The sequence below is a fragment of the Danio rerio genome, chromosome 2 (assembly GCF_052040795.2).
Source record: "Danio rerio strain M-AB ecotype USA chromosome 2, GRCz13ab, whole genome shotgun sequence".
Taxonomy (NCBI): domain Eukaryota; kingdom Metazoa; phylum Chordata; class Actinopteri; order Cypriniformes; family Danionidae; genus Danio; species Danio rerio.
The window spans coordinates 24,998,124-25,022,647 of record NC_141022.1 but is presented as its reverse complement, the minus strand read 5'-3'; the positions used below and the strand labels follow the sequence as shown (position 1 = coordinate 25,022,647).

At 41.2% G+C, this 24,524-nt stretch overlaps 1 protein-coding gene across 2 annotated transcripts in view; it reads right to left on the bottom strand.

Moving 5' to 3' along the window:
• fbxl7 (F-box and leucine-rich repeat protein 7) overlaps positions 1-24,524 on the bottom strand; it is a 100,300-nt gene that overhangs the window by 73,704 nt on the left and 2,072 nt on the right. For both annotated transcript variants that reach the window (XR_015477896.1, NM_001080042.1), the window contains 1 exon segment: positions 15,400-15,489. Coding sequence is in view for 1 of the 2 variants with exons in the window: in NM_001080042.1 (NP_001073511.1) it covers positions 15,400-15,489 (90 nt within the window). In the remaining variant the exon portion in view is untranslated.

Genomic DNA, 24,524 nt, shown 5'->3' with positions numbered 1-24,524 from the left:
AGGTTTGTCACAGTGGCTGTTTTTCAGTCATATTCTTTAAGCACAGCCAATATAACTTTAAAGTGGTCATGAATTGAGAAATCCAATTTTCCCTGATCCTCTGACATATACAAGATCATTGAACTATAAAAACATCCTGCAAGTTTCAGAACTCCAATCTTTATTGTTAGTCCAAAAACAGCTCTTATTCAAACAAAGCTGCCAAAACGATTCATTTTATATTTCCTGTCAGTATGATGAAATAGTTCAACAAAGAACGTCTCAGCATTTGATCAATGTGTATTTCCCAACATTACCACTTTAACCTTTTGCAAATGGTTGAATGTCAGTACAATGGCATGTGAGTACAATTATAAAAGAAGATGCTTTATTCCTGGTTTGTGGACTTAAATCGGGTTTATTGTGTACATTAACATAATGGATGACCACAGCAGTGGATATTACCATATATCCTTTCACATTTGCCGTGCAAAAACACGTTGTGTGTGTGTCTGCTGTGTGTGTGTGTGTGTGTGTGTGTGTGTGTGTGTGTGTGTGTGTGTGTGTGTATGAGTGCGTGAACTTTGTAACGACATTGTGTGTGACTCATCGTTGCAGAAAAGCTTGAAATAACTCTACAGCAAATACATCAAATAATCATTGGGGAAGTTCTTACTGTAGTATTTCTCACAAATGTTACATGAGATCTGCTTCCTTCATGTCTGTCACTGTGCTGTTTATCTGATGCAGCCAAGATGGAGATTGAGGCACACTCTGACAGGCACATGGGAACGGTGGGTGGGGAGAACTAGTATTAAAGGCACATGCAACAAAAACAGCTACAATGTATTCAGAGCAGAAAATCCCAATAATTTAAAAGGTGTAATAAATAATCTGATGGGTGGTTTGAGCTAAAACTTTACAGACACATTCTGGAGACACTAAATACTAATCTTAAATCTTGAAAAGGGATAAAATAGGTGAAAAGCATTTTCTTTAAAAGAAAACGAAATGCATACAAGAATATTAATTTCTCTTACCTGCAAAAAACAAACAAACAAACAAACAAATGCATCAAGTAGCCTACCATTTTTGTGATGTGCTCCCCAAGTTCAATATGATGGTATAAAGCACAACCTGTATGCTTTCTTTATTTTACCTATAGGATGCCACTTTTCACTTCTGTAAATTGTAGTTATTTTTTACAGCTCAATTGTAATTATTAATTTATAGTGTGCTTGCCGACAGCTAGCTCTCTGCAACTCCCAGATGGTCGCCCACTGAAGGTAAGCATGGCTGTGCCCGGTCAGTACCTAGATGGGAGACCACATGGAAAAGCTAGGTTGCTGACAGAAGTGGTGTTAGTGAGACCAGCAGGAGGCGGTCTGTGTGGGTCCTAACGCCCCAGTATATTGATGGGGACTCTACACTGCTAAATATACTATACTCAGTGAGCTCCGTCTTTCTGATGAGACGTTTAACCGAAGTCCTGACTTTCTGTGGTCGTTAAAAATCCCAGGATGTCCTTCGAAAAAGAGTAAGGGTTTAATCCTAGCCATTAAGATTTTTCGCAATATGTAAAGCGCTTTGGCTGTTCAGAAAAGCTTTATACAAATGTAAGGAATTACATTTTTCAGTATTAAACTACAGCACAGTTGTAATTGTTAATTTGGAGTGCACTTGTAAATATGACAGGATTACTGGAAACGTTCGAGGTTACTAAAGTAACCCTTCGTTCCCCGAGGAGGGGAACGGAAGCACTATAAGTGGATTTGATTGTAAAATCCACGCATTGGGAGGTTCGGTTCAGAAGCTACTCGTCTGAAAGAGTATTGAACGGGCCAATTAAGAATGAATTGGCAGCGCAAGCCTGCGCAGGTGAGCGGCATAAGCAATCAACTGAGTATATAAGCTCACCTGGCGCCAGCAGACGCTATCCTTTTTAAGCTGAAGAGACTTTCAACAGCTAAGGGACAGTCATTATGGCGACGGAGTATAGTGCTTCCGTTCCCCTCCTCGGGGAACGAAGGGTTACTTTAGTAACCTCGAACGTTCCCCTTCGGGGGGAACTTCAGCACTATAAGTGGATTTGATTGTAAAATCCACGCATTGGGAGCCCATTGAAAGCGCCATAATGACTGCACCTTACCAACACCCCTGATGAGGAGATAGTCAAGCAAGCGTGACGCACCCACATCATGGGGGGCGCGGTCCTCCAACGTGTCCCTGGCCCTAATTTATCCTACTTCAACAGAAGTTTTACGGATTTATATATATTTTTTGGGAAGTCGTGAGCATCTAGATAATTCTAGGAAAATACGACAGTACGTTGGGAAGCGTGCAATCCCGATAGGGAGGACGCTGCGGAGGCCATCCGTTACCCAAGGGGGGATAGATGGCAGAATTTACATATGGACTAGCCCTAAAAAGGGGGAGTACGCATAGCAAAAGAGTGGTTAGCGGGGAGGGAAGACACGGGTCCGCCCAGGGGGGGGACTTAACCGTGGCGGAATAAGCATATGGGATCGCCTAGTGGGGATCACGCATAGCAGGCACCTTTACCCAAAACGCGGGCTGACCAGCGGGCAGACCTACAACGTAGTGGGCCAGCAAGTGACTCCTCCGCTGAGTCAGTGCTGGGGGCCACGGAGGAATCTGCAGGGCTCACCTGACGGGGAACTTTACTGACAGATAAAAAGGCGCACGTATCTCCGTGTTAGGGAAAATGGCGCAGCAAGCGTGTTTCAACACCCTACCGAATTGTTTCCTCAATCACCAAGGGTTACCTAATACCCTTGAGGAAACCGGCTCCACTCGCAGATTGTAAAACCTTGCAAATGTGTTGGGTGTCACCCAGCCCGCAGCTCTACAGATGTCTGTTAGAGGGGCGCCGCGTGCGCGCGCTCGAGAGGATGCAAAGCTCCGAGTGGAGTGCGCACGCGCTCTCGGGGGACGCGGCTCATCTCGGCTCTGATAGTGAAAGAAAGGCATCCACAATCTAGTGGGAACTTATTTCGGTACGGCACTTCCCTGCTGCCGACCGCTATAACAGACGAAGAGCTGCTCAGATGATCTAAACTCTGAGTGCGGTCCGGATAATACGCAAAACGCGAACTGGACAATAAAGAAGGGCTGGGTCTGCCTCCTCCGAGGGCAGCGCTTGCAGGCTCACTACCTCGTATTAAAACGAAGTGGTAGGAACCTTGGGCACATATCGCGGGCGGGGTCTCAGGACGTGAGAGAAGCCAGCCCAATTACAGGCACGAGTCACTGACCGAAAAATGCCTCCGGGTCCCCGACCCTCTAATCGATATCAACGCGACCAGCAGAGCTGTCTTCAGGGACAGAAAGATACTGAGTACTGATACTGATACTTAACGCCCCTGAGGAACCGGATGATGAGGTTATGCGTTCCCACGGTGCTGCCAGCCACCGCGTTATGAGAGCGGAGATGGCAGCCACGTAACCTTGAGTGTGGAGGGCGACAGCCTGCTCTCCAACTTCTCTCGGCGTAAAGAAAGCACAACGCTGATCTGGCAAATTACGGGGGTCTTCTCAGCGAAAGACACACCATTCAGTGAATAGACTCCACGTCAGGGCATAGGCGCGCTCGGGGAGGGGGCTCTAGCCCGAGTGACGGTATTAGCCACCGCAATCGGAGGTTACCTAAGTCTTCCTCGCGTCTAAAAATCTCTTCAAAGATCGGCGAGGGTGCCAGGTGGTGCCCTGTCCCTGAGAGAGTAGGTGCTCTCTCGAAGGGACTGCCAGGGGAGGGCTATCGCGAGGGAGAGCTCTGACATCCAGGTCCGGTTGAGCCAGAGGGGCGCAACCAGCAACCTGTTCCTCGTCCTCCCTGACCTTGCACAGTAACTGCGCGAGCAGGCTCACCGGGGGAAACGCGTATTTGCGCGTGCCCCGAGGCCAGCTGTAAGCCAGTGCATCCGTGCCGAGAGCACTCGGTCAGGGAAAGAACAACTGGCAATGAGCGCTCTCGGGGGAAGCAACAGATCGATCTGGGCTTCCCCGAATCGCGCCCATATCAGCTGCCAGACTCGGGGTGGAGTCTCCATTCTCCAGGACGCAAGGCTGCCGTGAGAGCGCATCGGCTGCACGGTTGAGCTTGCCTGAATATGAATGGCGTACAGCGATTTCAGCCGCGGATGACTCCAGAGGAGCAGACGGCGGGCGAGCTGAGACATGCGGCGAGAGCGCATACCCCCTATACGGCTGATATACGCCACCGCCGCCGTACTGTCCGTCCTGACCAGCACGTGTTGCCGCTCCAGCACCGGAAAAAAACGGTGGAGAGCGAGGAACACTGCCAACAGCTCCAGGCGATATGCCAATGCAACTGGGTACCTTTCCACAGGTCCGCAGCCGCATACCCGCAACGCACAGCCCCCCAGCCCGTGTTGGAAGCGTCTGCTGAAACGACAACAAGACTGGACGCCTGTTCTAGAGACACCCAGGCCTGTAGGAACGAGGGGTCGCTCCAAGGGCTGAGGGCGCGGCGACACAGCGCAGTAACAGAGACTCGGTGTGCGCGCGCGTGCCATGCGCGTCTGGGGACTCGATCGTGATCAGCCAGTGCTGAAGTGGTCTCATATAGAATAATCCGAGCGGCATGAAGCGGCTGCGGATGCCATATGCCCCAGGAGCCTCTGAAATAGTTTCAGTGGGACCACTGTTTTACTGTCGAGCTCTTTCAGACAGTACACCGCTCTCCGGAGAGGCGCGCTGCCATGGTGACCGAGTCCAACTCCAGCCCAAGAGAAGAGATCCTCTGCACGGGGGCGAGTTTGCTCTTTTCTCGGTTGACCTGAAACCCCCACAGGTGGAAGTGCCAGAGCACTTTGTCTCTGTGCATAATCAACTGCTCCGAGAGAGGGCAAAAATTAGCCAGTCGTAAAGAAATCAAGTATGCAGATGCCCGCGAGCCGAAGGGGCGCTGAGGCACCCTCCGCGGGCTTGGTGAGGACCCGCGGAGACAGAGAGAGCCCGAAGGGGAGGGCTTTGTATTGCCAAGCTCGACCTTCAAACGCAAACCGCAGAAACTGTCGGTGGCGAGGAAGAGTGGAGACATGGAAATACGCGTCCATCAGGTCTAATGCTGCAGACCAACCCAGAGGACGAACGCACCGTAGGATGCGCTTCTGCGTGAGCATTCTGAACGGCAGCTTGTGCAGGCAGTGGTTCAAAACGCGCAGATCTAGGATTGGCCATGACCCACCGCTCTTTTTGGGCACAATGAAGTGTGGGCTGTAAAACCCGCTCTCCATCTCGGCTGGAGGGAGCGGCTCGATTGCATCCTTCGCCAGGAGGACAGCAATCTCCTCTCGCAAGACAGGGGCGGACAGGGGGCTGACCCTGGTGAATACACACCCGTGACTTGGGGGGCTGTTTCGCGAACTGAATCGCATAGCCGAGTCTGATTGTGCGTATGAGCCACCGCGAAGAGCTGGCCCGCGCTAACCAGGCAGGCAGAGCTCTCGCTAATGGACTCATCGCTACAATCGCTGACGTACCAGCAGTGGGGCAGCGCGGAGTGGGTGTGCTGATCCGGGAAGCTCGCGGGTCCCACGGAAAAGCTGGAGGTGAGATATTTGCTCTCACTCCAAACCCGAGCTCCGGAGGGGAGGCTCGAGGGGTGGGAGAAAGGAGACCGTCCTCCCAGCGCTCGTGAGCCACTGGCGAAACGCACCGAATCTGCAAGCTAGAAAGCATAGCGTCCCAGACTGGCAGATTTCGGGCTGTCACATCTGGGAAAGTGAAAAGTGCCCTTTCATAATGTTTTCATGGCAGTAAAAAGTGCCGTTGGAAATGGGGCCCCGCCCTCCAGCGGGGAAAGAGCAAGTTCCCTCTTCTCCAGATGGCCTGTCCCAGGGGCGCTTCGCGGTCCGTTGCCGGACTTAGCGGCGTTCTGGGCAGGGGGGCTGCCTGCTTCCGAGGTGCCCGACGCGCTCGCTTCGCCGGAGGCGTGTGCGGGGGCGGAGCAGCTCTCGTAGGCGGGCGCCTTGGACCACTAATGTGGACATCGTCCTCCCCAACGCACACGCAGCGGACTCAGTAGTCCGAAGAGCTAAGTCGGCGGCGGTGCGAAGCTCGTAAGCCTGGGTTGGACCCACCCTCGTGCAGCTCGGCCAGCGCCTGCGCTTGGTAGCGCTGGTAGGTGGCTATCGCATGCAAGGCGGAAGCAGCCTGGCCCGCAGCTATGTAAGCTCTAGCTCCGAGGGAGGTAGATAACTTACAGGCTTTGGATGGGAGACAAGGCGGACCCCGCCAAGAAGAGGCGCCGCGCGGATTTACCGCCATTGCGCACTCAACCTGAGGAATCGCCACATACCCCCTGGCTGTTTCACCGTCAAGAGTGGTTAGGGTGGAGGAACACGCAGCACGAGCAGAAAAAAGTGCTTTACAAGACCGCGTGAGCCTACTGTGCACCTCCGGGAAGAAGGGAACGCCCCTCTAGTCGGTCCGGCCGCGGAGCTGGGGGATAAACCATCTCCAACCCACGGCCGAAGCAGCCCGGGAAAGCACGGCTAACATGTCCGTTTCAGGATCCGTAGTGACAGCGCTCACCAGCCCGAAGGGGGCGAGCGGGTCTGGATCATCATCGGACAATGAAAGCCCACCCTCCGATGCCGCGGTGGACATCTGGTCTCCGGTGTCATCGGGCGTAAGGGCTACCATCTGTTAGACGGATCGCTTCCCCCGCCCGAAGCTTGGATGGAGCGCTTAGAGGAGCGGGAGGTCCGCGGGCCCGTGGGCGACGGATTATCTCTCGCTGAAACCCTCAGATCTGCCCGAGTGCCCGCTGCAGAGCAGGGGACAACTGGGGTGGTTCGCCCTTTTGCAAAGGCTAACCGCGATCTTGCGCAACAGTCATGGCATCACAATGACGACATGAACTGCCCGCGAGCAGCGCATTAACATGCTGGACCCCCAGACATGTAACGCAGTGCCCGCGCCCATCATCCGAGGACAGGAAACCACCGCATCCAGAAACGCACAGTCGGAGCGCCGTCCTGATAAGGACGTGCTGCACGACTGTGTTGCTCTTTCTGTGAAGTTTGCAACTTTATACGCACCGCTCTGGAGGACTGGACCCAAAGAACGCCAGGCAAGGGAGAAACCCAGCTCGACCGTCTGCCACTGCGTGTACACACTCTGGACCGGGAGAATGCTCTCGTTCGCTCAGAATCGCTGGTCACAGCAGGAGGAACCCTCATCGACTCGATCAGAAAGTCTCTGAAGCGAAAAGGATAGCGTCTGCTGGCGCCAAGTGAGCTTATATACTCAGTTGATTGCTTATGCCGCTCACCTGCGCAGGCTTGCGCTGCCAATTCATTCTTAATTGGCCCGTTCAATACTCTTTCAGACGAGTAGCTTCTGAACCGAACCTCCCAATGCGTGGATTTTACAATCAAATCCACTTATAGGGCTGAAGTTCTCCCCGAAGGGGAACCAAAATTGCCAATAATACTTAACATATTACAGCTATTTTTTATAGTGTACTTCAGGTTAATTTAATTAAGTAAACTTAAGTAATGTAGAAGTACATGTGACTGCAGCCTAATAAAAATGATAATACGTAATAATAATAATAGCATTATGCAACCCGTGATGGAGCTCAGAGGTTCCTCAAGATCAGGCCGATAAGGGTCAACTGCAACATTCCAGGTAAAGTAAGTTATCTTTGAGCGTGTAAAACTGAACTGCTCACTGTAACCCATTTAATCACACTTGGAATGTTCAGTGGAGCAAAGCGGGGGGCATAAACAACAGCTTAAGACCACTGTAAGGCCCGCTCATGCCAAATCTGCCATATAAATAGCTTCAAGAAGGATTATTCTCAAATGAAACTATACAGCATTGACAATTTTAAGCTGACATATGCTTTTACTCGGCAATAAAAACACAGAACAGCAGGAGCATCAGGGCTCAAGCTCTTGTGGGGTTATCAGGGAGGAAGTGCTGGTAGGAAAGAGCCGTTTCTCTGAACAATGCTATCTGACAGCTCTAAAGCCGCTCTGCCCACTTCTAACCAGTCAATCTTACTGAAGGCCGTTTGATACACCATACGGCTAGATGACTCACTATGGAGCAAATGAGAGCCTGCACTTTTCCATCCCTGGAGTGGCAAACAATGAGAGCCACATATGCGCTTTCAAATGAAATAACTCAGGAGACAAAAATGTAGTCGGTGCTAATCTAAAAAAAGGACTCCCAAGTTTGTCCACAATACACTTCACAAACGGCCCTTGTAAAATGCAAGCATGTCGAGAGTGACTGACCACCCGCAATTTATGTGGGTTTCCTTTCAAGCTTTGAATAAATTGAGACTTTGTTAATTTGGTTCTGACGTTTCTAAATCATCAGTTGTAAATATGTCACGTGTAACACGCCATTTAAAAGGAAAGCGTGTAATTTGTCTGATGTTTAAATATTTTCTCCTCTCCAAGTTTAATATTGGAGTGTTTGTTTAAGAGGTTCAATGTGCCGAATTGTGGCCAAGCAAGTTGTGTCAGCAGCATTTACTCAATTTACAACCATAAAAAGAGCACTTTTGAAGGGATAGGTTACTCAGAACTGAAAGCTATTTTCACCCTCATGTCATTGCTTTTTTTATTAAGATGTCATTCCATGTCATCTTTCTTCTCAAAAACACAAAGCACAATTTTCTGAAAAGAATTTTGAATACAGCATTGTTTTTACCCAATTCACTTTGTATTATACTCAAAAATGACTTTTGCTGCTTGTTCAAACTACTTATTTAGAATGAGTTGTACCAACACAATTCTTAAGGGATTTTTTATTGGGGGTGGGGGGGGGGGCAACTTAATTGTTTTAAATTCAAACATTCATTTAAATTTAGCTTAGTCTCATTTATCAGAGGTTGCCACAGTGAAATGAACTGCCAACAATTCTAGCTTATGATTTATGCAGCACCCTTCCAGCCGCAACCCAGTGCTTGGAAACACCCATACATTCTCATTCACACACACTCATACTCAATGGCTAATTTCATTTATTCATTCATTTCTTTTCGGCTCAGTCCCTTTATCAATCAGGGGTCACCACAGCAGAATGAACCGCCAACTTATCCAGCATATGTTCTACACAGTGGTTGCCCTTCCAGCCACAGTCAAACACTGGGAACCACTCATAAACTCCTACATTCACACCAGAGGACACCCACAAAAACAAGGGGAGAACATGCAAACTCCACACAGAAATAACAACTAGACTAGCCGGGACTCAAACCAGTGACAGTCTTGCTGTGAGGTGACATTGTTAACCACTAAGCCATTGTGCTGCCCTTATATAAAGGAAATGTGTGAAACCCTGCATTGTTTATAGTGTGGATAAAAACAGTCCTTCAATTTTTTTGTTCTTCAGAAGAGAAAGTTATATAAAGATGGACAGACTGGCCGTTCCTTGTTTTATTTTGGCCGATGTCTGTTCTGGATGTGAACACAAACTAAATTGCTTTGGTTTTCCAAATTGTCATTTGTGTGGAAATATTACAAACTCGGAACACAGGATATTAACAGAACCCAAAGATGCTGACAGAGCACAGATGCAGCAGCAGGCAAAATACTGTATACATAATAATCTCTTGTTTCATTCATTTTCTTTTCGGCTTAGTACCTCCATTAATCAGGGGTCGCCACAGCGGAATGAACCGCCACCTTATCCAGCATATGTTTTATGCAACACATCACTGGGAAACATCCTTACACTCATTCACACAGTTATATACAGTATACACAGATTTAGTTAATCCAATTCACATATAGTGCATGTCTTTGGACGTGTGGATGAAATCAGAGTACCTGGAAGAAACATACGTGAACACGGGGAGAACATGCAAACTCCACACAGAAATGCCAACTGACCCAGCCGAGGCTTGAACAAGTGACCTTCTTGCTGTGAGGCGACGGCACTACCCACTGCGCCTCTTGTGTCAAATATTTTTATTTCTTTATTTCAAAACAAGGGACAGTGTACATTAATCAACATTCCTCAAAAACGTAAATGTACCCAAAGTAGCCATCAAATAATGTTCTGGGGTGACATTTTCCTGTATTTGATGCCACATTTGACAATGTGTAATATAAGGCCCTGGTCTTCCCACAACATATCAGTGAAATTTCAGCTTAAAATACTCTACAGGTCAGTTACTATAGCAAGTCCAATTTGGCTCTATTTGGGTGAGTGTACCTTTAAATGAAAATGAGCCTAAATCCAAATGTAAATGCAAATGTGTGTGAATGAGTGTGTATGGGTGTTTCTTAGTGATGGGTTGCAGTTATAAGGGCATCTGCTGCGTAAAACATGTTCATTCCACCCTGGCGACCCCTAATTAAAGAAGGGACTAAGCCGAAAATAAAATGAATAAATGAATCAATATAGCAATTTAATATTCTGCTTTTCTGCATATCAATGTTTCATCCAATAAACTCAATGGTGTCATTAAATAGATGTAACTTGCGGTCATTTTGCACCTTCGAGACACTTACTTTGTGACATTTTTGCTTTTTGACAATTTTGCATTTTTGACATTTGTGACATTTTTGCTCAAACTTTTCAGCCCACGACAGCCAAAATAACAAAGCCCATGTCCCCCACAATTGTCAGAGGTGGACATAAACATACAAATGTTGAATGCAATGCCTCACACACACCAATAGGCCTATATAAACATGATCATACTGACAACACAAAAAAACTGCAACAATCTATTATAGTCATTTACATATTTCTTTAATACAGTATTAACTACACCTAATGAGACTGGTCGGTACAATGTTTACAGCACAAGTCTGTTCTTGGATTAAGTCACCTGTATTATTTTTTTATGTATTTGAGTGCTTTAAATGTGTCAGAAAGTTTAAGCTGGTGTCTTAAAATCAATCTTTTGCAAATGACACTATTGTTGTGTCAATAATCTAATGTAAAACCCCAGGAGTCACAATCCAATGGAAAACAAATGTATTACTTAACTTATTATTTGCATGTTGTGTTTTAATTTAACATTTTTTTATGTTCTGTAGGTTATGGATACAGTATAGTAATTTTACAGTTTATTAAAATGTATTTGATTTTTGAAAATCACCAAGCGACCCCCACTTTGGGAACCACTGCTTTAAACAATTACAATATCAAATATCTGAATGACTTTAAAAACAATACTTTGTGCTTGATCTGAAAAAATAAATAAAAATACATCACTGAACTGCCAGTTTTTTATGATGACACAATTTACTGTTAAAAACAAAAGTAAATGTCTAACAAATGCCCATATAAAATCTATTTTACAATGCTTAAAACTTGTTCTGGATATGAAACACTTTGTATTAAGCCTTACTTTTAGTAGGCCAAATTAAGTGTTCCCAACAAAAACTCTGCATTCCCACAAAATGGCACCAACAACACAAATGCCATTACCGAAACCAGACCTTCTTTCTTTAGGGTGGCATTATGCAAATATTTCTACATAGTGACGTAGATATGCGAGAGAAAATTCAATTAAGACATTTTCAGCAGGTCTGGATCATCTTGCTCTTTTAGACAGAAAAATATATATATATATTTTGTTAGGGACTTTAAACTGTAACTTTGCAGCTACATGGCCAACTAAGAAAAACGTAAGGATGAAAATGCATCAATTGACCGCCTTCAAACCTCAAGACCAAATTGTAGCTGAAAAGAGAGAGACAATGGCTTATGCACTGTGCGCTGAGCAGTGGCTGCAGCATCTTCTCATCAGCAGTGTTTAAGGCGGAGCTGGTGTAAATCAAAGCCGCAGAGGCAGCCATTGGAAGAACCGCTCTGACATTACTGTGGACAGGCTGAGGAGAGACCAGATCTGCTCTCAGCGAGTGAGGGTTGGATATACAGCAGGCCGCAACCACACACACACACCACAGGTTGGCTCGGAGGACGTCCACACTTGCATGTCTACTTCATGTTCCCATGAGTCCATGTACTGTACAGTCACAAACATTGAGAAAAGCAGACGGCTGCCTGCTCTTTCTCATATTATTTTTATTTACCTTTATATTTATAGAGCATGTTTCCTTCCTGTGTTGATATATTACTTCCTATTGAAACAGGAAGTTTTGGACAGGAAACTTTTATTTCTGGCTATTGTTTATGAAGCTGATTTGATGCTTGTTGGTTGTTTGCAGAAGGTACTTGGAGGAGGGACATTCTCATTCTAGAGCACATCTGATTGGATAATATATTGTGTAGTGTAGGATGAGTCATCAGTTATATTAGTCGAGTTCTCCAGAAGATAGATACTGGCAATTTTATACGTTTACATCTGATAATGGGTAGTTTGTTTGAAATGTTTTTAAACAGGTTTCTATTGTCTTCACTGAAGGATTCATTCTAAGGCTAAAAGGCTGCATTTACTTAAGCCAACACAAAGCAAACAGATGTTTTCTGTTATTAACCATTGATGGTAAGTTATTCCTGAAATGGCAAAGCAGTATTTCTAATCTTCAGTATCACATGATCCTTCAAAAGCTATATACAGTTGAAGTCAGAATTATTAGGCCCACTTTGAATTTTTTTTCTTTTTTAAGTATTTCCCAAATGATGTTTAACAGAGCAAGGAGATTTTCACAGTATGTCTGATAATATTTTTTCTTCTGGAGAAAGTCTTGTTTGTTTTATTTTGGCTAGAATAAAAGCAGTTTTAAAATTTTTATGAACAATTTTAAGGTTTAAATTATTAGCCCCTTTAAGCTAATTTTTTAGATAGTCTACAGAACAAACCATCATTATACAATAACTTGCCTAATTACCCTAACCTTACCCTAACCATATTAGTTTACATCCTGTGTTTTTCTGTCAATATGGGGTGCTGTGTGTACATTAGTGAAGAAAAAAATTGCTTGAACGATTTCATCAAATGGCTGCAATATATCAAAGTGTGAAACATTTAATGGGGTGTGAATACTTTACATACCCATTGTATGTGATGGTATTTTATCATTTGAGCCTATAAGATGCGCAAAAAAGTCAAAAGACAGGAGGGAATCCTTCCATCACATTTCCGATGTCTGTATTGAATCATAATGACACTATATAAACACAGAAAAAAAACAGGAATGCCTAAGCTTTCTGTCTTTTATGTTCACATTTTGTGACATGTTTTTAGTTCGTTTATATACTTTTGGAATGCGGTTTCTTTTGAACCACACTGTTTTAAAGCATCTTAACAGTTTATTTTAAGTGTCAGTCAGTCCAATTATATTAGTTAGAAATTGATTAGAGTTTTAATAACTGTTGTTCACACTTATTCTAATGAACAAAAGTAACAGAACAACAATTCCATAGTTTTAGTTTATCAAACCAATGTGTTTGTTACATGTAGTCAGTGTTACAGTGCATTACAGTAACTGCATTACTTTTGATAGTAACTTATACTGTAATGCATTACTTTGTAAATGTAGTAACTGCGTTCTCATTACAATATGATGCGTTTGTCTGTTACTTGGTAAGTTAATTAATTTTGGCTGCAGTCTAGCCCACATCTTACTGTTTACAGCAGCGACTCATTGTGAGATTGGTGGATGCCAACCAACCACGACGTGTGTATAAGGCACTAGACTGGACAAAAGTCAAGTGAAAGCAGAGATCAAATGCACGTTAGGTACAGCAAGCGTGTGCGCGAGAGAGACTGAATGCGCTCGAGGCAGACAGAGTGTGAGTGCGAGAGAGAACGAGAGACTATTAACATTACTACTGTTAATTACTATTACTAATACCATTATGTTTGTTGTTTCAAATAAATAAACACACATTTGTTTTCTGTATAACTACATTGATTAGTTTAGTATACGCAGTGACACATTTTTTTGTTATATTTCAGAACACGTGATTTAAATGTATAGTGTTTTATTGCTCAGAAAAAAGGCTGTGATTTATTTTTTATAGTTTTATATCTTTTTATATTATTGTTATACAACAGCAGATTTTGCACTTTTGAATATACACAGCTTACTTTCAATAAGTTGTTGACATAATATGTTTAATTTGTGGTTAGTTTGAAAATTACTCATCGATTTTGTTTTTGAGCAGCTGTTATGTTTTTGTTTTGTGTAAAATGCATCACATTTATGGCTCTATAATAGAAGGTTTTTGGTGCTGAGATTCACCAAATTGATTCTGAATGATAATTCAGTGTATTTTCATTTATTTATTTCATAAAGGTTTTGTGTTTGTTGTATATTGTTGCTAGTTTTCATACTCAAGCTGTGAAAGAACATGTTTAAATACAACAACTTTTATGACGCTGAAGCAACTGGAAGGGAGTCACACACCAGAGGCGCCGCTCGGCGACACGCTGCGTCGCACCACGCAGCGGCATGCATTTTAGAATTCTAAACATAGGTTTCTATCAGGGTACACACACCGGTGCTGCAAGTCGGCAGCTGTCCGCAGTGCCCGACCACGACTCAGGACACTGTTCATATTTCTGCAGCACCACAGAGTGCCATCTGAATAATTTCATTTTACTGTAAATAGTGTGCTAATGTGTGCAACTGGTGTGCAATACTTTCAACTGTCATGTGCGGGTTGTGTCGCGGCGCTGAGCAGCGCATCCGGTGTGTGACGCCTTTTAGTTTTAGCTTTTTGTTTCTGAATATATTATTCAGCTGGTTTATCACCCTGTGATTGTTTAATTTTTGAACTCCTGGCCTGACGTAAATAAATTAGTGTTTAAAAATTACTTTTTGTTTTAGTCTGTCTTATGTTTTAGTTGTTAGAATGCAAATGAATTAACTGTAAAGCTGATCAACAGTGTATTCTCCATGCAGCACTGAAGTGACATTATAAAGGCCTTAATGGGAGCATTAAAAATGTTCTTTGGAAAAGTAACTTAAAAATTACTTTTAACAGTATCGCTTTACTTTTTGGTGTAAGTAATCGATAAAATAATTGAGTTACTTTTGAAGGTAAATAGTTACTATTTTTTAGTAACTAGCACAACACTGCGTGTAGAGTCAAAAACATAACAATGAATTTGTTCAGATAAACCAAACTCAGTTAGAATGCCTATAAAAAGAAAACTCAAGATCACAACTTCACTGCACGTCATTTTGTTTTCATTCACATTCACACAATGCACCCAAACACACCCAGTCAGATTCTTCCCCTCAAGGCACGCTCTAAACACCACTAAGGATTTGGACCAGATTCGAAGACTAGATTGTAAAAAAGAGAAAGGGGATATAAAAAGAAACCCTGTTCTCCACAGTGTGTGCGACGGTGAGTTTATTTTCCAGTTTTTACAGCCTCAAAATAAAAAAGCTCCACCAAAATAATCAAGAAGTCAAAAGGAGCAAAACAAGTAAAGCGAAGGGGCTTGCTAGTGATGGTTAATGAGGACCATATGCCTACCTTCACTGGTAGCTGCATTCTTTGGAGCTTTGGTTGATGTCTGATCCGTACTTGAACTCAGGTCGGAGGAAATACTGGAACTGCCTTTCCCTAAAATCACAGAGAACACCCCAGGACACGTCAGGACACCCGCACAATGCAGAGTCAACATTCATCTTTAAAAGCCAATGAAAGAGTAAAATAATACACATGCACTCAGCAAAACTCAGTGTCTTATATATATTTGCTCACAGTTGACAAAATAGTGTATTAATAATCAGTAAAGAATGTATAAATAAAATAAAATGGATGATTGAAATGTTTAAAAGAAATGAATGCCACAGAATTCACAGAATCACAGGATAAATGCCGGGCATTCTCTTTCTGTCCATCACAAACTTAAAATAACAAACCAGATGCCTCCCACAGATACTCCCCAATGGCAGAGGCTGAAAACCGAAGCTCTCTACAAATCACATTACAAGGAAAACCGAGGCCAAAGAAACACAAACCCAGCTAAACTAAAAATTAAGTGTACAAGAGGTACTATTTGATTGAAAAAAAACGACATATTATATAAAGACTATTAGAGTTACTAGAAGAGAACAAGAAAAAGAAGTTTTTTTTTTTTTTTTGAGGGGATGATGACATTATTTGGAAAGCTGAGAAGCCTTTTGTTTTACAACGTCTGAAAGGTTGATTCCAAATTAGGAAAGATGTATCGTAAACCCAAGACTCGTGTTTCTTCCAATTTGGAATTTGATTAGCGTGTAACGATTGCTGTTTGTTACTGATTTATCGACACAGCTGATTAACCAGCAGAAAAACATTTTTTAAAACATCATTTTAGTAAACAAAAACTAAAACTAAGAGTAAAACTGTTTGGTAAAAATTATTTTAGTAAATGGATTTTTTTAATAATGAAAAACTAAAACTAACAACATCCAGCAAACAATTTTGTGTAGACAGCTTGGCTAAAGCAAGGCTAAACTTGAGCTGTCAGTGAAAATCTAATAGACATCTAATAATAGCCCAAAACTCTACTAGTTGTCAAATAGACAGATCAGAGACAGTTTATATTTGTAGTCATTAATTTCTGTTTATTTAATGACTAGTCTAATTTTGGTCTATTCTTAGATGTCTATTAGATTTTCACTGACAGCCAACATTTAGCCTTGTTTAAGCCAAGATGACTATGTTTAGATGTCTATTACACATCTATTAGACATCTTTAAAAGCAAAAAATGATATCTGGGCAGTCGCTGAAAAATGGACCAAAATAAAAAAAGCAATCAATCAAAAAATATAAGCATTTATGGAATTATTAAGGAATCATTCTGTGGTGAAAATCTGACCTGTGACTATTTAGAGATACATTTGTGTGCTTTTAGGTTAAATGTCTGTTCAATAATTATTTTAGATTTTAAGGGCACCTATGAAAATTTACTTTTGTAAGCTGTTTGGCCATAACTGTGAGTAGGTATACTGTTATATTGGGGTGAAGAAACACAATGAGTCTCTCCTTTAATATTTTTATTTTGAATGTATTTAGCTGTCTCCCTAGTAAAGCGTATAAGTATATCCACAAGACAGAACACGTGCAAAGCAACAGGGATAAAAAGATCTGTTTAGCTCTCTGTGATCATCTGCACCTCAAGAATGAGCTTACAAGAAAAAAAATTAAATCAGTGCAGGTTTGTAATAAAGAAAAGACAGTAAAATTGCTATGTAATTCATCACCACAGCATCATAGTGTCAGTACAATGATAAAAGAAGATGCTTAAATGCCAGTTTCAGGACTAAAAGCAGGTTTATTTTGTACATTTAGATTATGAATGTCCATACACCAGAGTATATTAACGTGTATCCTGTCACATTTGCTGTGCAAAAACAGTGCAAGGCTAAACGTGTGTGTGTGTGTGTGTGTGTGTGTGTGTGTGTGTGTGTGTGTGTGTGTGTGTGTGTGTGTGTGCGTGTGCGTGTGTGTGTGTGTGTGTATGTGTGTGCGCTTTCACATGTGCATACTTTATAATGATACCGTGTGTGACTCATCATTGCCGAAAGCTTGAATTAACTCTACGACAAATATATCAAATAACAATTGGGAAAGTTCTTACTGTAGTACTGGAGATTCATTCTTGTCTGTTACTGTACTGTTTATCTATGTGGGACACAGTAGGAGAGGCTACACACATCAGAGCGATCTCAATGGCTGTTTCTCAATTCCAAGAACGCGGAAAACGGACTTGCCAGGTCACCTTGGAAGAACGAATTTGGGAGACCGCGAGTACAGAGAACGTCCTGTGAGAAATGAGATCTTACTGATGGTCACATGACCTTCATGTGTTTAAAAAAAAATATTTAAACGTTAAAACATTCATACAATACTTTTTATATACTATACAATACTATACAACAATACTTTGGACAATACAAATAAAACAAATTTTAAAACGAATTTCAGCAAATACACACCCTTAATGTGTTTATATTAAGATTTTCATGATAACGTTTACTTTGTCTCTTTTAGGGAAACTCCTGAGGTAAATAATTTATATCTCTGAACTTTAAAAATGAATCTATATTAAATGCTGCGTTTCCCACCTCCTTTATTCAGTCACAATGACTTCTGGAAGCAAGTTCGATGCTCAAGCCTGCAACGTTGCGTCCTTAATACCAAGAACACATCCGGGATTTTTCACGCGTCAACGTTTTTGCAGTCTTGAGTCCGAAATTTGCTGGTTGTTGATGATGTTGCATGAGAACACGGGGACGCAAGATCACTGAAGAACACATATTGATAAACGATGGGCGGAGAGAACCAGCTCATTTGCATTAAAGGCACAGGCAACAAAAACAGCTGTCTAAACAGCTCAAATTTTCCAGATTCTGAAAGGTATAATTAATAATCTGATGGGTATTTTGAGTGGAAACTTTACAGACACATTTTGGAGATACAAAAGACTTATCTTACGTCTTGAAAAGAGGGTAAAATAGGTGTCCTTTAGTACTAAGAGATTTACATAAGAGTTGATGTAAGCTAGCAAACACTAAACATTGCTCTAGTTATCTTCCTTTAACTCTCGTATAAACTAAAATGACTAAAATTGAAAATAAAGAATAAACAAAAACATGAATGACCTAAAGTAAAGTTGACATTTTTTAAGATAAAAACTGTATCAAAAACTCAACAACTATAATAACCATGTGGATAACTCAAGATGTAGTGGTGTGAAAGTTTCCTAAACACTCCTATTTGTTTCTCTGGCACTTTAGGTCATACACGAGGCATGTTTACAGGCTCCACGAGAGAGCAAACACAAGCAGAGTTCGCATCAGCTTTGATTTGACCATAAATGGCCTGACCGATGGAGCTTCCACATGCTGAGAGAAAAATGTGTTTTGCTCTGTAAACAAACCTGTTTTTCACTAAATAGTCTCCTAGTGATATCACTAAAGACGTTTCAGGCCAGGCCTTTTTTATAAATGATCGGTGGACCAAAATGGAATCCTGCTCCAACACCAACACTAAATGTGACGTCTGATTGCATCACAAGCATTGTTTATTGTTCATTGTCTGTGAAGAATGTGCTGCGCTGCTGATGAGATTAATTGACTGAAGAAACATTACATTGCTGAAATTCTACAAAAGACTGAATGTAAATCAGAAGATTGCCAAGAAAACAAAATCATTAAAGATAACAGGCACCATTTATGTTTATGGTAAAAACAATGAATGCAGGGCCTATTTATGAGGAGCAAGGTGTTCACAATAAAATCTGCGTAGTTTATTCTGTATTTTGTACTGTCTGGAGCCAGCACCTAAGCTTTTCACTCATCATAGCACACGTGCTGCTGATGATGTGACAATAAAAGTGATCTGATTTGATTTGATTATATGTGAGGTGAAAGACTATCTAAATCGATTCTAGGGTTGTGATGGTACACCAGTAGTAGGGTTTGAAAGTGTATGGTTTTCATACCGTTGACATTTTTACAGGTTGATTTAAAAAAAATTGCATGTTTACATGGACACCAATAATCTGATTTTAATACGTTTAATACGTTAATACGTTTAAGACAAAACTCTGATTAAGATACTACCATATAAACTTTTTTTTATTAATTTATTCCGATTAAAGTCATAATCGAACTAAACAGAATCGCAAACTGAAGAGTGTGGTCCCTGGTCTGTACCAATGTCCGCGATCTGGGGACCGTAGCAAAAAGCTGAGGCTTGGTGGTGGTGGTGGTGGGGGGGGGAGTATTCTGGGAGACAGAACAAAATGGTAGATAGGTCTGAAATACGGTAGACTCCCGAAAAAAAGAAAAAAAACAGGAGTGTTGGCAGGTATGCATATTATTGTCTTATTCAGATTAAGGCAAATTATTTGATTATTGATGTCCATGTAAACGTAGTCATTGTGTGTATATGAAACTGTCTGCTTGTTGAAAAGGCCAGGTATAATTGGTGTTCTGATTTGATGCTGGTTTGATTGACAGCTGGGTCTGGCTCGCCCAGAAGACGCATACCATTTCCGTTCCTGTAGCCGGACATTGCAGTTCAATACATTCTGGCTAACAGCTCGATACAGTGGCTTATTGTGTGTGTGTCACGAGAAGTAAGTGTTCATGTCTTCTGACTGTGTGCTTCTAACACTTAGTATATGGGTTTAGTGTTGTAACGCAAACTTTGAATGACGATCGGACCGCATGATTGCAATTACGTCATCAACGCGGGTGATGCGCGATTCCGAGCAAACGCCATTATTAACGACGCACGTGTTATCCCCGCAAGTTTATATACCATTGAATTGTTTTGATATGTAAATAAGTAAAGTATTAAGCAATGTAAATGCCATGTTTACTCAGTATTTGGGCATTGGATCTGTCTCACATGTATATGTTTACTCATGCATATTTAGACCTGATGCCCAGTTAATCTTTACTTATATGCCATAACTGATGTTACATATATTATGTCATGTTACATTGTTCTGTATATTATACAAATTGCAGTTTAGTCATTGTGGTATATTTCTCTCTTGTTTCGAGGAAATACCACACACACGCATGTGCCTTTCTGACTGCAAATAAATGCTGTAACAAATCAGCAAACTACAAAGCCTGACTTGTGCGTTCTTACCGACGCCCCCTGGTGATCACATCTTAAATAGTAAAGCCAGTGCCATTTAACAAACTCACCAACACTGCTTCTGTTGTTTGTTTAATACAAACGGTGAAATTGCAATATTTTCTGAGACACTTATCATACTGTGAAAATCTCATATCGTTACACTGAAAAAAATAAAAAGTTGACAACTTCAAATTATAAGGCAACTTGTCTGAGTTGACTCAACTTTTAAATTAAGTAGTTGTCTCAACTTTTTGAGTAACGTCACATGTCTCCTATGTTTTTATATCCACATGTGGTTACAATGGCCACTAGTGATGGGTCGTTCTTGAACAATTCATTCTTTTTGAACAAATCTTTTATGTGACTCAAGAACGATGAGTCCTCTCAGGGAGTAACTATGTTTACATGGACATCAATAATCATAATAGAAAAGAGTTTCTTTTTGATTGTTCCTTTTATGATCCCGTTGTACATGTCATAGCACATAATTCGATAAACGTCATTGCGTCATCACAATATTCACGTTTCCTCCAGAGTTTCATGTAATTTCAGGTGTTTTACTTTTAGTTTGTCAACTTTAACTGCAGTTCGGCACTTTCACTTTTATTCACATTTCATGCATGCCCCTATGACAAATGAGATATATTTAATGAGTGTAGTTTTAATGGAATTCGATACAGTGCCGTATGGGAAAAAAACAAGAGGGCGGTCGAACAATATCACACCCGACTCCCGAGCGAGTGAGCACGCGCATGTATGTGTGTGAATGAGACAGCGTGATACTGCGTTTAGCTTGTTTGTTGCTGTGTGTGTGTGTGTGTGTGTGTGTGTGTGTGTGTGTGTGTGTGTGTGTGTGTGTGTGTGTGTGTGTGTGTGTGTGTTTGTGTGTGTGTTTATACAGACAGCTTGTTATAGGCGGGATTCAAAATTTTAGTACCGTGCAGATCTCTAGTCTGAGGTCCTTCACTGACTTGGTAGATGCAGAGAAGTCTTTAATAGTCTTCATGAAGAGACAGCCATGTGCAGGGATCACCAAACTGGTGTCCTGCAGATTTTATCTCCAACCCTAATCAAATACACCTGAACAATCTTAACAAGGTATTACTAGGTGTACTTGAAACACCCAGGCAGGTGTGTTGAAGCAAGTTGGCGCTAAACCCTGCAGGGCACCGGACCTCCAGGAACGAGATTGGTGACCCCTGGTATAGACTATCCTGTCACAAAAGGCGGCAAAAATCTTACACCACAGAAATAGTTTGATTAGGGTGTTTACATGTCTGTACTGCACTTCAATACTGCGACTAAAATAGGCATGCTCCATGTCTTAATCCAATTTCTGTTTAGTTCGATTATGACCTTAATCGGATTAATCAAAAATCACTGTTTACATGGCAGACTCTTAATCAGAGTACTGTCTTAATCAGATTAAAATCGGATTATTGCTGTCCATGTAAACATACTCACTAATTCATTCATTTGTGCATGTGCACATTTGTGTAGGTGGAGGAGAAGATTAGTTCAATTTATCGGGTTTAAGACATCATGTGGAAAAAAAGAAAGAAAGAAGCCAATCATATGCATTTAGAGCTGGAAAAAAAGAGTTGATGTTGTAGTTGTAGATGTGTTTGAAGGCATCGCGCAACATTTTTTTGTTTTTTTTGGTAAATTGAACAAACTGACTCGAAAAAAAGTTACGCTCATTTCGATGAACGAGACTCAAAGGTCCAAGACAGTAAAATGATCCAAACTTCTTATCAGTACTTTTCATGCTTCACTTCTTCTTGTTCTTCTGGTTGAATGGTGAGTTACAGAACAGCATGAAAGGTGCTATCGCCATGTATTATATTGGAGTGTGTCTAATTTCATTACACATTACAGTTCATTAGGACATGCCATCTCTTCATTTTTTATCTGAATCCCAAATATTTTGCCAGTGTTTATCAATGTGGCTTTTTAGTGCTCTTCCTACATTTTTTTCCCAAGGGAAATCTCATTTTTTACTAAGATTTAGCTTCTATTGCTAGTTTGTCTGTGATTTCCTAGATTTCCTATGAGATGTTATCCAACAGCATTGCACATATGTAGTTTTTCAGGTTTAGTAATACTGTATATATTTAGACTAAAATGTCATGCCTGTTTATTTCATGTATCACAATTGGGCCAACATCTGAAACAGAACAGTACTCATGCGCAAACTTCCTGACCAACCTCCATTAATGTCAACTTGCATTTCTAAGTCAGTTCAACAATCACACATTAGTTGACCCAATAATTGTTCAAACAACTTATTTTTATTAGTCCAGATGGCTTTGTCATGTTTTTTTTCATCCAGATATCTTACAAATACTCATTAAGCCATAATTTCGCTGGTTGGATTTTCACAGTGTACAACCTTATAGTTAGTTCTGAAGTTCAAAGAAAACTACACACAAAAAAAGCCTTAAAATGAAAAAATACTTATTGAACAATTTTAAAATAGAGGCCCTTTTGATATCAGTGTGCTGTAGAAAAGCAAAAATCCCTTATTAGGTTTACATTTAGATTTATAATTTGCTGTAAATTTGACTGAATAATTCACTGGATCTCTTTAGATGACTTGTTTGGATTTAATAATGGTTGCACTGGAACTGATCCAGGACATTCTGGTTTTATTTTGAGCCCAAAAATATGGTCTTTGACAATGACTTCCTCTGTTGAAGGTTCAAATAGTCATCAAATTAAACAAGAGCAAACATTCACTTTAATTTATCCATGATGCACTAAAGGCTAATAGCTTTTGTTCGTAAAAAAAACAACCAGTACTCTAACAATGAATGCATAATTGACACAGGAATAAATATTAGCATTTGACTGCATTTAAGCCAATAGCCCTGTCACTGGATTAAAGTGCACATATATAATTTGTTGGCTTACAAACTGCAGTTTTAAAAAATGTATAGTGCATATGAATGCACAGAACCTAAAAATTTCATTTTAACACTTCTCCAGACAGTCCAACATAGAGCAATCATATTTTACAGTAAATTGCAGCAGTAAATAATATCTGTGAAATACTGCTGAACTAAAGTACTTAGTTATTAATGAATAGTAATAATTCTGAATTATATAAAATAATAAATTATGTTCATATTTTTTACACTTCATTTTTTAATTGTTATTTATTTTTAAAATTGATAATTATTTTTATTTTATTATAAGAATGATAATAAAGTCATACAAAAGAAATCAACAATAAATTCTAAAATACAATATAATTAAATTAAATCATAATAGAAATAATTTAATAATAACAAATTATTTATATTTTTTAATAATTTGTAGCCCTGTGAATACAACCGAATTCATCTCATCTTACTGTGTTTTACTAAATTAAGTAAAGTGAAGGCCTAAGTAGAAGTGACTCATCTAACCAGTAATAAACTCATCTAATCAGCTTCACTTTCTGAAAACCTCAGCTGCAAGAGATAACAGCAAACAATGCAAAAGTTGATAATATGTGAAATATGCTAAGTGTAGAGTTGCATGTGGGAAGTTCTTGGTTTTCTCTCTGAATGCCAGTCTTGAGGGCCAAACCTTGACCTTCCACAGAAATCGGGTGTGCTTTAAAAGACCACAAGCCTCTCACACAGCCAAGAACTCACTCTGTGAGAGCGAACTCTCTGGCATGAATGCTTACGGTTATTAGAAAATGATCAGCAACAACCTTCAGCGTCCACAGTTTAAAAGGACAGAACCTGCTCTGCTGTCTGTTCACTGCTGTTGAGACCTGCGTGGCAAATATTGCTGGATGAAAAGAAAAAAAACATCTAGAGATTTGCAGACAAGCTAAGATGATAGTATGTTATTCCCAGTTTATTAAAGTACACACACCCTCCATCGATGGTTTGTTTAGTCAAAACCGTTCAGCTTGCATTGTGCACAGTTGGCACACAGTAGTTTATTACTAGCTCCAAATCAAAACCTCTCAAGTTCTTATAAAGCTGCTTTAGGCACCATGCTCTTAAAATGT